General features: G+C 40.7%; 2 protein-coding genes across 3 annotated transcripts in view; both read left to right on the top strand.

Moving 5' to 3' along the window:
- Positions 1-2,217, top strand: part of LOC133548651 (gastrula zinc finger protein XlCGF57.1-like) — a 13,132-nt gene extending 10,915 nt beyond the window's left edge. Inside the window, exon 3 of one of the 2 annotated variants that reach the window (XM_061893711.1) lies at positions 1,925-2,217. In XM_061893711.1, the coding sequence (XP_061749695.1) occupies positions 1,925-1,992 (68 nt within the window). In that variant the 3' untranslated portion in view covers positions 1,993-2,217. Of the gene's footprint in view, positions 1,675-1,924 lie in introns of those variants that run through there. The other variant, XM_061893654.1, reaches the window with a different exon arrangement.
- LOC133553184 (zinc finger protein OZF-like) overlaps positions 1-15,041 on the top strand; it is an 839,429-nt gene that overhangs the window by 822,059 nt on the left and 2,329 nt on the right. The gene's annotated exons all lie outside the window — the stretch shown is intronic.

Genomic DNA, 15,041 nt, shown 5'->3' with positions numbered 1-15,041 from the left:
AACACATGGGAAGCAATACAGGCTGCGAAAGTGATATGAGGACTCTCGCTGACGATAAGGTCTCCAAATGCCCTCAAAAGAGGAAAAATGAAAAATGTTTGAGCTGTTCGGTTTGTGGTAAACTTTTTACTCACAAGAGTAAATTGACATACCACATGAGAACACACACAGGAGAAAAACCATTCAATTGTTCAGTTTGTGACACAAGCTTTTCTGTAAAGAGTAATTTAATTGACCACTTAAAAAGACACACTGGAGAAAAACCATTTAGTTGCTCACTTTGTTATAATAGTTACGCTCGCAAGAGCCATCTGACTGATCACATGAGAACACACACAGGGGAAAAACCATTTACTTGTGTAGTCTGTGGTAAAAGATGTTCTCAAAAGAGCAGTGTGGCCATACACATGAGAACACACACAGACGTAAAAACATTTAACTGCTCAGTTTGCAGTGAAATATTTGCCACCAAACAAGGTTTATTTCGCCACATGAGAACACACAAAGGCGGGAAAACATTTACCTGTTCAATTTGTGACAAAAGCTTTACTCAAAATAGCAGTTTGACTGACCACATAAGATTACACACAGGAGAAAAACCGTTTAACTGCTCAGTTTGCAGCAAAACATTTGCCACCAAACAAGGTTTATCTCGCCACATGAGAACACACAAAGAAGGAAAAAAATTGACTTGTTCAATTTGTGGCAAAAGTTTTTCTCAAAATTGCAGTTTGATTGCTCATGTAAGATTACACACAGGAGAAAGGCATGTAAATGCTCAGTTTGTCACTAAAGCTTTACTAAAGACGTCAGTTTAACTCAACACACGTGAACACACACAGGAGAAAAACATTTAGTTGCTCAGTTTGCAGCAAAAACTTTGTCCCCAGTCAAGGTTTATACCAACACAAGAGATTACACAAAAGATTCCCACGCAATGATGCTGTAAAACATTCATCCATCCATTTTCTACCGCTTATTCCCTTTTGGGGTCACGGGGGGCGCTGGTGCCTATCTCAGCTACAATCGGGCGTAAGACGGGGTACACCCTGGACAAGTCGCCACCTCATCGCAGGACATACAATAAAATATAATACCTAATAAACCAATATTGATGGAGAAATACTGATGTAAAGGGTAGGTGTTGCGCTATTTTCTGCTGTTAACAAACATGTAAGAAGAAATAAGGGAAAATAACCACCCAGCTATTTAGTTTGTGATATGTCGCTCATGTGTTGCGACATCCATCCAAACTTGGGGCCTCATCAAAATATGTTTACTGCTTCTTTCTCAAATATTTGATGTATTTGTACACTTTGAAACCATTTCCACTGGTGTATGAATAAGTATGTTGGTTTTCTGCCATTTTTACGGAACTATTTGGGTTTATGTGACGTCACGTGTGTTCACTTCCGGTTGTATGTAGACACGTCATGTATGGATATTCATATGTACCTTCACTGTGTAGTACTTGTAGTTTAATATTTTTGCTTTATTGTCTGAAGAGGAATGATAGTCTGACAACTACTGAAGATATTTTTCTTTTGACCACACTTTGAAAATAAGACTTTTCTTTCATGGTCAGATTGAATCTGTTCTGAAAGACTGTGTTGTTTGTTTGTGTATTGTGTTTTGTATCGCTTTATTATTGAAATAAAGATTAAGTTAAAGAAGTGTTTATACTTATCATTCAGGTCTAAGACAGCACAGTCTGTCGGTTTAATGTGCACAATTGAATACCTTGTTTTTTCAGAAAGTAATGTGTTTATATACGTTTAAATTGGGTTATGATAAGAACAATGGTACATACATAATAATTTAAATAGAATCGGACATACAGTAAATAGCAACGGTCGATATAATGGATCACATATGGAGTAGAAAAAATATAAAAAATTGAATAGAATGTGTTCTTGTATTTCAGAGATGATCAATGTGCAGCCTGAGGGCCATTTGCCGCTGAAATCTGGAAAATCATGGAATATTTTTTAATTTGGAAAAATGATAGTTTGAATTTCCAGATTGGTGAAATGTGTTGAAGATGGAATAGGTTGAAAAATGTGGAAATTGTGAACGTTTTGAAAAATGGCCAATTCATTTTGAATGGGGAAAAATGTCCCAAAAAACCCGGATAACAGGAGATTTGGGGGAATTGTGTTAAAGGGGAACATTATCACAATTTCAAAAGGGGTAAAAATAATAAAAAATCAGTTCCCAGTGGCTTGTTGTATTTTTTGAAGTTTTTTTCAAAATTTTACCGGTATCGGAATATCCCTAAAAAAAGCTTTACAGTGCTTGATTTTCACTATTTGCGATGCGACTATCCATTTCCCTGTGACGTCACACAGTGCTGCCAATGTAAACAAACAATGGGAATACCACAGCAAGATATAGTGACATTAGCTCGGATTCAAACTCGGATTTCAGCGACTTAAGCGATTCAACAGATTACGCATGTATTGAAACAGATGGTTGGAGTATGAAAATATTGAAGAAGAAACTGAAACTATTGAGCGAATAGCTATTGACGCTATTCATAGCCATAGCATGGCCGAATAGCTGCGTTAGCATCGCCGGTAAAATGTGCGGACCAAACGATCAGGACTTTCGCATCTTTTGACACTGGAGCAACTTAAATCCGTCGATTGGTAAGTGTTTGTTTCGCATTAAATGTGGGTGGAAGGAAACGTGATATAGTTGCAAATGCATCTGCAGGTTATCCATACATCTCTGTGCCATGTCTGCTTTAGCACCGCCGGTAAATAGCATGTTAGCATCGATTAGTGTAGCATGTTAGCATTGATTAGCTGACAAAACTCATCTTTGTGATTTCGTTGACTTTATCGTTGCAAATGCATCTGCAGGTTATCCATACATCTCTGTGCCATGTCTGTCTTAGCATCGCCCGTCAAATGTGGAGACACTCTGGTACATTCAATGGGGGTCTGGCGGCAGACACTTTGGCATCTTGGGGCCAGTGGTGCAACTTGAATCCCTCCCTGTTAGTGTTGTTACACCCTCCGACAACACACCGTCGAGGCATGATGTCTCCAAGGTTCCGAAAGATAGTCCAAAAAACGGAAAATAACAGAGCTAAGTCCGGTGTTTGTAATGTGTTGAAAATGAAAATGGTGGGTGTGTTACCTCGGTGACGTCACATTCTGACGTCATCGCCTCCAGCGCGATAAACAGAAAGGCGTTTAATTCGCCCAAATTCACCCATTTAGAGTTTGGAAATCGGTTAAAAAAATAGATGGTCTTTTTTCTGCACCATCAAGGTATATATTGACACTTACATAGGTCTGATGATAATGTTCCCCTTTAAGTTGGAAAAATGATTGTAACGGATTTCCTGCCGTCCTCGTGTGGGTTGCGGGGACACCTGACACAAGACGCCTCATAGCAGCGTTGGCATTGATTTATTATTTCAACAAATCTGCTGTCACTTGGCCCTTTGGTCGAGTCACTTTTCAGTGCGCTCCTTCGTGCTGCCTGCTGCCGTTGCACGCCTTTCGGCGTCCGGGGCTTGCGTCCGCCGCGGGGGTGTGTCATTGCTCTCGTGGTGTGGGTTGTCGTGCTTCTGGTCTGCTGGCCGATGTTTCCTCCTCCGTGCTGCTCCTCCGTTCCTCCTTCGCCCTTTTTATACTCTAGCAGGAGATAGACAGACTGTGAGCAGGTGTGTAGTATACGCACCTGTCTTAGATTGGCGCTGCAGTGTCGCTCCGCGTGTGTCACGCCTCTTCTTGCCCCCGCATGCCCCGCCTCCCGGCCTCCAGGTGGGCCCGCGCTGCTGCTTTCCGCCCGTTGTCGGCCCGTCGGCGGTGTCTCTCCACAATGATAGTTTGAATTTCCAGAATAATGAAATGTGTTGAAGATGGAATAGGTTGAAAAATATAGTAATTGTGAACGTTTGAAAAATGGCCATTTCATTTTGAATGGGGAAAAATGTCCTGGAAATCGGGGATTTTGGGGGAATTGTGTTAAGAGAAAGGCTGCGATTCCCGAATAGGCTGAACAATTTGAAGTTGGAACGGTTTGAATCGAATGAAAAATGTGCAAGGTAGAGCGCTCTAAAAGCTGAAGAAAAAAGGAATAATAACTTTAGAACATTCACACAGCAAGTTGAATAATAAATAGATTCATTTTGGTGTAGAAAACCATATTTTGAGACCAATAACTAATAAGTTTCGTCGCCCACAAAACAGACACAAATTATTGTCTTTAGACACAAAGTATATGTTGTTGTTGTTTTTTTTTAGCACGTTATTTTTTACAAAATAAAAATATAAAATGACTCTCGCATGATTTGACTTTTCAGTATGTAGCTGTCACGCCAAATTCACTCCCCCCCCACACCCCCCCCCATTTACTTCCGGGGTCATGATTAATACAGACGTTTTGTTAATGCTATATTATAAAAATATAACTTTATATTATAAAAATACAGACGTTTTGTTAAACTATATTATTAAAAAAAATAAAAAAAACATTTACAAACACAAGCTATGGGATGACGTAAGAGGAAACGTGAGGAAACGTGACCCCGGAAGTAAATGCGTCATTCCATAGCTTGTGTTTGTAAATAGTTTTTTTTAATTTATTTTTTATAATACAGCGTTAACAAAACGTCTGTCTTTTTATAATATAGCGCTAACAAAACGTCTGTCTTTTTATAATATAGCGTTAACAAAACGTCTGTCTTTTTATAATATAGCGTTAACAAAACGTCTGTATTAATCCTGACCCCGGAAGTAAATGGGGGGGAAGGTTTTTGTAGGAGGGAAGTAATTTGGCGTGACACAGCCTTTGGTGGAAAAAGTTTGGACACCCCTGTTGTAGTGCAAATAGAATGACGAAATAATTACAGCAAAACAAATAAAATCATATTTTACAAACAAAGGTATGTAACATAGGCAAACGGTGATTAAAAAAAAATATTTTAAAATGTTTATATTGTGAAAAATGCTGCCGTAAAGTAGGAAGCGGAAAGTGCTGGTTTTGGCGCATGCGCAAACGGAGAGACTATTTTGCCGGGCAACAAGATGGCGGACTGAGCGACTGTGGCGTCCTAAAGACGTTTTTACGACCTAAGCGCCATATATTGTTAACCATTCATCTTTTTGAAGACCACATAACGCAAGTTGAGTTTGCAGTGGTGGAGTGTGACCTGAAGTGAAGATTGAAGACGTGATAGAAGACGGACGACTACTGCTATGCTAAGATGGCGACGTCATGTCAAAGAGAAAGTGAAAGACAATCACCAACCGGGATAAAGACGACAATTGCAGATGAGGGTGAGTGTGGTACATTTTCCTCATTTTAAACAGTTTTCAGGCCCTGAAAAGAGCGTCGATCAGCAATTAGCCGACTATGCTAAAGAATGTAAAGAAAGAGCCGCCATGATTGTTAGCTTGAAGAAGGCAGTGGAGTTCACACCAGAGGAGATGAAAGAATGCAAAAGTCAAATGAAGAAAGTAGAAGAGCAAAATAAATAATGATGTGAAAGAAGAGATGTTGTGGAAGAGTAAGAGATGTGCAGTGTGTGAAGAGAAGACTGGACCACATGTCTACATCAACCTGCAGAGGACTGCAGCTCATAAACAACAAGACAATAAAAACAATGCATGCTGTGTTCAAACCCTAACAGTAAAATAAACCAGCTGGTAGTTCCATCCATCCATCAATCTTCTTTCGCTTATCCGAGGTCGGGTCACGGGGGCAGCAGCCTAAGCATTGAAGCCCAGACTTCCCTCTCCCCAGCCTCTTCGTCCAGCTCCTCCCGGGGGATCCCGAGGCGTTCCCAGGTTATTGTTATATTTTCGGTTTGAAAAATGGAACTGGGAGCAAGTTACAAACATCTGAGCCCCTATAAATCGTCTAAAACCTTAGTGGCCACATGCGTGGACAGCACCTTTTAGCCCGCATTTCCAAAATTGTGTACACCACTGAATTGGGGTTGTAGATTCCTAAAGTAGCCTTAAGCTTGACGCTCCTCTACTATCACATTCACTCCGCTTGCTGCGGCAACAACAAAACAAAACTCCAGACGTTCTTCTTGGTTTGTATGGTTTACTTGTGATCTTAATAATTCACAACATAAAACAGTCACGATGTGGGAACAAATGAATGACAAAATAAAGAGAGTTTGTTGCAGTACGAGTTAGAAAAAGTATGAATGAGAATAAGTATGAGTGGGGTCAAAAAACTGTGTGGCTCGATTCCACCGCACCTGACAGCAATTACCCATGACACCTTGCGTCAAAACCCCCTTACCACACAGATCCTTCCGCCATATATGGACTTAAAACAGTTACGTCATCAAATCATTTTGACAAATGTAATAATTACACCTAAAGTGAGATTTATATAATTACTCTAAGCATTCAATATATACATTTTCTTATCATACAAATAAAGTAAATAGTCCCCTTTTGGCTGAATAAACATAAAGCACCTTCCATAAAATGTAAAATAACTTAAACAGTATTTAGGCTCCTACAGGGGTCTTATGGCCGCTTATGTGGACACTTATACTGCCATCTGGTGGTGTCAGAAGAGTAAAACATACAATGGAATTCGGGAAAAAAATGTGTAAAAATAGCAATCAGGATGTCACTACGCATGAAGTACACATTTGTGTACTAATGGACTAAAAGTACATCATATCAAAAGATGCTTCTTAGTTTTTATTCTAATTAGGGTCCAATAAGTCCAAATAGCAAAGAGAAATAAAAAGGGCATGTAAACAAACAGCTTGGGCCATAAGAAGTTAAATATATAGACTTAGATTTAGACTTCCTTTATTGTCATTCAAATATGAACTTTGCAGTACAGATAAAAATGAAATTTTGTTGGACTACGTCAGGGGTCGGGAAACTTTTTTGGCTGAGAGAGCCAGGAAAGCCAAATATTATAAAATGTATTTCCGAGAGAGCCATATAATATTTTTTTAACACTGAATACAAATAAATGTGTGCATTTTTAAGTAACACCAACATTTTAAGAATATAATAAGTATCTTCTTCTTTTTAATAACATTGTTATTCTGAAGCTAATGAACAAAATAGTTCTTATCATTAATGCGACTTCTAGAACAGGAACGGTAGAAAACTGATGGATGGATTAAAATGCATTAAAATGTTTTATATTTTGAACGTTATTTTTAACACTGTGATTACCAGCGGAATTATTCATTACTTATCGCTGTGTTTTTCAACCACTGTGCCGCGGCACACTCGTGCCGTGAGATACAGTCTGGTGTGTCGTGGGAGAGATGATGTCATTTCACCTAATTGGGTTGATAATATTTTTTGCAGACATGTAACTATAATTCAAAAATGTGTTTTTATTGAGTGTCTGTGCCTTCTAGAGCTCGGCAGAGTAACCGTGTAATACTCTTCCATTACAGTAGGTGGCAGCAGGTAGCTAATTGCTCTTGTAGATGTCGGGAACGTGGTGTGTCGTGATCACAATATGCGGGAGGCAAGCAAAACAAAACTAAAACTGAACAGGCTGCAAAGTAAAAAAAAAACAGAATGCTGGACGACAGCAAAGACTTACAGTGTGCAGAGCAGAAGGCGTCCACAAAGTACATCCGCACATGGCATGACAACCAATAATGTCCACACAAACAACTTAAATAGTCTTCATTGTAAAAACAAAGCAGGTGCGATGAATAGCATTCAAGGAGGACATGAAAATACCAACAAAAGAGGAAACGCCACCAAAACAGGAGCGCAAGTCACACAGGAAAACACCGCAAAAACTCAAAATAAGCTACGGCTTGAGAGTACGCCTACATAGAGACAAGAGCTATTGCGAGAACAATTTTTTTTGGTCAATATCGGCTACTGAGTTTAATTGTTTTTATGTTTTCTGCTGGTGGTGCGCCTCAGAATTTTTTCAATGGAGAAAAATGTGTTTTGGCTCAAAAAAGGTTGAAAAACACTGACTTATCGTGTTAAGCAATGCCAGCTAAGATTGATCTAGAGCCATAGATTCCCTACCCCTGGCTCATGGTAGTGCAGGATAAAAAGCATTAAGGTGAAGATATAAATAAATAGATTACTGTACAGATAAATATATTGCACTTTTGCATAGGCGTCCAGGTTTATGGATGTATGTTATATTGTCTTCCTATTCCAGCAAGTTATTCCATTTTTGAGGGGAATTAAGGGGATTAATACGATGCGTTCAAGAGTCTTACAACCTGAGGGAAAAGGCTGTTACAGAACCTGGAGGTTCTGCTACGGAGGCTGCGGAACCTCATCCTAGAGTCTAGCAGTGAGAACAGTCCTTGGTGTGGGTGGGAGGAGTCTATAGATTTTCTGAGGCCTGGTCAGGCAGCGGCTTTTTGCCATCTCCTGGATGGGAGGAATAGGAGTCTTGATGATCTTAGCCGCCGTCCTCACCACTCTCTGGAGAGACTTCCAGTCTGAGGCCCTGCAGGCTCCGGTCCAGACAGAGATGCAATTGGTCAGTCCACTGTAAAAAAAACAAAAATCTGTAAAAAAAAAACAATAAAACTGGCATCTACGGCTGCCAAATGAAAATCTAAAATTTAAAGTAAACCAAATAATGATCAAAAACATTATATTTACAGAAATTTTCATGAAACTTTTGGCGAAAAAATATCGTAATTCTACAGATTTTTACTAAATTATTACGATCAACCACCTTTAATAAAGTGAAGTGAATTATATTTATATAGCGCTTTTCTCTAGTGAGTCAAAGCGCTTTACATAGTGACACCCAATATTTAAGTTACACTTAAACCAGTGTGGGTGGCACTGGGAGCAGGTGAGTAAAGTGTCTTGCCCAAGGACACAACGGCAGTGACTAGGCTGGCAGAAGCGGGAATCGAACCTGCAACCCTCAAGTTGCTGGCACGGCCACTCTACCAACCGAGCTATGCCGCCCACAAAAAAAAACCCGTCATCTACTGGCATATACGGCTGCCAAACGAAAACCATAAAATTAAAGTAAAACATTGTAAACCAAATAATGATCAAAAACATTATATTCACAGAAATGTTCATGAAACTTTTTGCGACAAAATACCTTAATTTTACAGATTTTTACTAAATTATTACGATCAACCACCTTTAATAAAGTGACGTGAATTATATTTATATAGCGCTTTTCTCTGACTCAAAGCGCTTTACATAGTGAAGCCCAATATCTAAGTTCCTTTTAAACCAGTGTGGGTGGCACTGGGAGCAGGTGGGTAAAGTGTCTTGCCCAAGGACACAACGGCAGTGACTAGGCTGGCAGAAGCGGGAATCGAACCTGCAACCCTTCAAGTTGCTGGCACGGCCGCTCTACCAACCGAGCTATACCGCCCACAAAAAAAACAAAAATTTGTAAAAAAAAATAAAAAATAAAACGTCATCTACTGGCATCTACGGCTGCCAAATGAAAACCATAAAATTATAGTAAAACATTGTAAACCAAATAGTGATCAAAAACATTATATTTACAGAAATTTTCATGAAACTTTTTGCGAAAAAATATCGTAATTCTACAGATTTTTACTAAATTATTACGATCAACCACCTTTAGTGAAGTGAATTATATTTATATAGCGCTTTTCTCGAGTGACTCAAAGCGCTTTACATAGTGAAACCCAATATCTAAGTTACATTTAAACCAGTGTGGGTGGCACTGGGAGCAGGTGGGTAAAGTGTCTTGCCCAAAGACACAACGGCAGTGACTAGGCTGGCAGAAGCGGGAATCGAACCTGCAACCCTCAAGTTGCTGGCACGGCCACTCTACCAACCGAGCTATACCGGCCACAAAAAAAAACAAAAATTTGTAAAAAAAAAAAAAAAAAACGTCATCTACTGGCATCTACGGCTGCCAAACGAAAACCATAAAATTATAGTAAAATATTGTAAACCAAATAATGATCAAAAACATTATATTCACAGAAATGTTCATGAAACTTTTTGCGAAAAAATATCGTAATTCTACAGATTTTTACTAAATTATTACGATCAACCACCTTTAATAAAGTGAAGTGAATTATATTTATATAGCGCTTTTCTCTAGTGACTCAAAGCGCTTTACATAGTGACACCCAATATCTAAGTTCCATTTAAACCACATAGTGAAACCCAATATCTAAGTTCCATTTAAACCAGTGTGGGTGGCACTGGGAGCAGGTGGGTAAAGTGTCTTGCCCAAGGACACAACGGCAGTGACTAGGCTGGCGGAGGCGGGGATCGAACCTGCAACCCTCAAGTTGTTGGCACGGCCACTCTACCAACCGAGCTATACCGCCCAGAAAAAAAAAAAAACATTTGTAAAAAAATAAAACGTCATCTACTGGCATCTACGGCTGCCAAACGAAAACCATAAAATTATAGTAAAACATTGTAAACCAAATAATGATCAAAAACATTATATTTACAGAAATTTTCATGAAACTTTTTGCGAAAAAATATCATAATTCTACAGATTTTTACTAAATTATTACGATCTACCACCTTTAGTGAAGTTAATTATATTTATATAGCGCTTTTCTTTAGTGACTCAAAGCGCTTTACATAGTGAAGCCCAATATCTAAGTTACCTTTAAAGCAGTGTGGGTGGCACTGGGAGCAGGTGGGTAAAGTGTCTTGCCCAAGGACACAACGGCAGTGACTAGGATGACGGTAGCGGGAATCGAACCTGCAACCCTCAAGTTGCTGGCACGGCCGCTCTACCAACCGAGCTATACCGCCCACAAAAAAAACTAAATTTTGTAATAAAAAAAAACGTCATCTACTGGCATCTACGGCTGCCAAACGAAAACCATAAAATTAAAGTAAAACATTGTAAACCAAATAATGATCAAAAACATTATATTCACAGAAATTTTCTTGAAACTTTTTGCGAAAAAATATCGTAATTTTACAGATTTTTACTAAATTATTACGATCAACCACCTTTAATAAAGTGAAGTGAATTATATTTATATAGCGCTTTTCTCCAGTGACTCAAAGCGCTTTACATAGTGAAACCCAATATCTAAGTTACATTTAAACCAGTGTGGGTGGCACCGGGAGCAGGTGGGTAAAGTGTCTTGCCCAAGGACACAACGGCAGTGACTAGGCTGGCAGAAGCGGGAATCGAACCTGCAACCCTTCAAGTTGCTGGCACGGCCACTCTACCAACCGAGCTATACCGCCCACAAAAAAAACAAAAATTTGTAAAAAAAAATAAAAAATAAAACGTCATCTACTGGCATTTACGGCTGCCAAATGAAAACCATAAAATTAAAGTAAAACATTGTAAACCAAATAATGATCAAAAACATTATATTCACAGAAATTTTCATGAAACTTTTTGCGAAAAAATATCGTAACTCTACAGATTTTTACTAAATTATTACGATCAACCACCTTTAGTGAAGTTAATTATATTTATATAGCGCTTTTCTCGAGTGACTCAAAGCGCTTTACATAGTGAAACCCAATATCTAAGTTACATTTAAACCAGTGTGGGTGGCACTGGGAGCAGGTGGGTAAAGTGTCTTGCTCAAGGACACAACGGCAGTGACTAGGCTGGCAGAAGCGGGAATCGAACCTGCAACCCTTCAAGTTGCTGGCACGGCCACTCTACCAACCGAGCTATACCGCCCAGAAAAAAAACAAAAATTTGTAAAAAAAAAACGGTCATCTACTGGCATCTACGGCTGCCAAACGAAAACCATAAAATTATAGTAAAACACTGTAAACCAAATAATGATCAAAAACATTATATTCACAGAAATTTTCATGAAACTTTTCGAGAAAAAATATCGTAATTCTACAGATTTTTACTAAATTATTACGATCAACCACCTTTCATAAAGTGAAGTGAATTATATTTATATAGCGCTTTTCTCTAGTGACTCAAAGCGCTTTACATAGTGAAACCCAATATCTAAGTTACATTTAAACCAGTGTGGGTGGCACTGGGAACAGGTGGGTAAAGTGTCTTGCCCAAGGACACAACGGCAGTGACTAGGCTGGCGGTAGCGGGAATCGAACCTGCAACCCTTCAAGTTGCTGGCACGGCCGCTCTACCAACCGAGCCATGCCGCCCCGGTGACGATGCAAACAGTTCTGCAGGAAAATACCTTTATTCTACAGAGTTTTTCCAAATGATTACGATCAACCACCTTTTGATGAAGTGACGATGCTGGCAGTTCCACAGAAAAATTCCATTATTTTACTGATTTTTTCAGAATTGTTAAGATCAGGGATCTCAAAACTCAATTTCCCTGGGGGCCACTGGATGTAGAAACCTGCTGCAAAGTGGATTCACCTTCTTTGAATGACTATCTCACACTTGCAACAAATCTGCCAACCCTCCCGATTTTTCCGGGAGACTTTCAGGTCCTCCTGAGAGATCGTCCCGAGGTTCACCCGGACAAGCATATTAGGGTCGAGCCGTGATAGAGCTGCCTTTATTGTCCTCTACAACCACTCAATCACCGTCCAAACAGCGTGCCGACCTAAGCACAGGTTGTATGAGGCACCGGCAGACATACATTAATGTCTGCAAGACATACTTGATCAACTGCCATACAGGTCACACTGAGGGTGGCCGTACATGCAACTTTAACACAAATATGCGCCACACTGTGAACCCACACCAAACAAGAATGACAAACACATTTCAGGAGAACATCCACACTGTATCACAACATAAACACGAGAGAACAAATACCCAGAATCCCATGCAGCCCAAAATCTTCCGTGTTACAATATGCACCCCCGCTCCCACCAAATCCCGCCACCCAACCCCGACGACCCCCCCCCCCCCCCCACACACACACACATCACCGTGCGTCGGTTGAAGTGGGCAGGATTTGGTGGTACCGCGGGTGTATATTGTAGCACGGAAAATTTAGGGCTGCATGGGATTCTGGGTGTTTTTCCTGTTGTGTTTATGTTGTGATACGGTGCGGATGTTCTCCCGAAATGTGTTTGTCATTCGCACCTGACGCCTTGCCACTGAGGAGCTAAAAAGTTCCTCAGTGGCAAAGCCCCGGTGGTGGATGAGAGCCGCTCGGAGTTCCTTAAAGGGGAACATTATCAGCAGACCTATGCAAGCGTCAATATATACCTTGATGGTGCAGAAAAAAGACCATCTATTTTTTTAACTTATTTGCGAACTCTAAATGGGTTAATTTTGGCGAATTAAACGCCTTTCTGTTTGTCGCTCTCGTAGCAATGACTTCAGAACGTGACGTCACCGAGGTAACACACCCACCATTTTCATTTTCGACACATTACGAACATTGGGTCTCAGCTCTGTTATTTTCCGTTTTTTCGACTATTTTTTGGAACCTTGGAGACATCATGCCTCGTCGGTGTGTTGTCGGAGGGTGTAACAACACTAACAGGGAGGGATTCAAGTTGCACCACTGGCCCCAAGATGCCAAAGTGTCTGCCGCCAGACCCCCATTGAATGTGCCAGAGTGTCTCCACATTTGACCGGCGATGCTAAGACAGACATGGCACAGAGATGTATGGATAACCTGCAGATGCATTTGCAACGATTAAGTCAACAAAGTCACAAAGGTGAGTTTTGTTGATGTTGTTGACTTATGTGCTAATCAGACATATTTGGTCGCAGCATGACTGCCAGCTAATCGATGCTAACATGCTATGCTAATCCATGCTAACATGCTATTTACGCTAGCTGTATGTACATTTGAAACTAGATACCCACATTTAATGCGAAACAAACACTTACCAATCGACATATTTAAATTGCTCCAGTGTCACAAGATGCGAAAGTCCTGATCGTTTGGTCCGCACATTTTACCGGCGATGCTAATAAGGCAGCCATGCTATGGGCCACTTCATTAGGTACACCCACGCTATGGCTGAATAGCGTCAATAGCTATTCACTCAATAGCTTCAGTTTCTTCTTCAATTTCGTTTTCGTTATCTGCCTCCATACTCCGACCATCTGTTTCAATACATGCGTAATCTGTTGAATCGCTTAAACCGCTGAAATCCGAGTCTGAATCCGAGCTAATGTCGCTATATCTTGCTGTGGTAACCGCCATGTTGTTTGTATTGGCAGCACTGTGTGACGTCACAGGGAAATGGATAGTGGATTTACGGGTAGCGAAAGTCAGGCACTTTAAAGTATTTTTTAGGGATATTCCGGGAGGTGTAAAATTTTGAAAAAAACTTCGAAAAATAAAACAAGCCACTGGGAACTGATTTGTATTGTTATTAACCCTATTGAAATTGTGATAATGTTCCCCTTTAAGGCTCTGGATGCTGTGGGGCTGTCTTGGTTGACAAGACTCTGCAGCATCTTATGGACATCGGGGGCGGTACCTCTGGATTGGCATACCAGGATGGTGGTTTCTCTCTTTAAGAAGGGGAACCGGAAGGTGTGTTCCAACTATCGTGGGATCACACTCCTCAGCCTTCCCGGAAACGTCTATTCAGGTGTACTGGAGAGGAGGCTACGCCGGATAGTCGAACTTCGGATTCAGGAGGAACTGTGTGGTTTTCGTCCTGGTTGTGGAACTGTGGCCCAGTTCTATACTCTCGGCAGGGTCCTTGAGGATCCATGGGAGTTTGCCTAACCAGTCTACATGTGCTTTGTGGACTTGGAGAAGGCATTAGACTGTGTTCCTCGGGAAGTCCTGTGGAGAGTGCTCAGAGAGTATGGGGTATCGGACTGTCTTATTGTGGCGGTCCGCTCCCTGTAAGATCAGTGTCGGACACATTTCCAGTGAGGGCTGGACACCGGCAAGGCTGCCCATTGTCACCGATTCTGTTCATAACTTTTATGGACAGCATTTCTAGGGGCAGTCAAGGCGTTGAGGGGATCCGGTTTGGTGGCTGCAGGATTAGGTCTTTGCTATTTGCAGTTAGCTTCATCTGGCCAGGATCTTCAAGGTATATATTGACGCTTGCATAGGTCTGCTGATAATGTTCCCCTTTAAGTGGCTGGGGAGAGGGAAGTCTGGGCTTCCCTGCTTAGGCTGCTGCCCCTGCAACCCGACCTCGGATAAGAAGATGGATGGATGGAGTTCCTCTTTC

The sequence above is a fragment of the Nerophis ophidion genome, linkage group LG01 (assembly GCF_033978795.1).
Source record: "Nerophis ophidion isolate RoL-2023_Sa linkage group LG01, RoL_Noph_v1.0, whole genome shotgun sequence".
Taxonomy (NCBI): Eukaryota; Metazoa; Chordata; class Actinopteri; order Syngnathiformes; family Syngnathidae; genus Nerophis; species Nerophis ophidion.
This window is presented reverse-complemented; position numbering and strand designations above follow the sequence as displayed.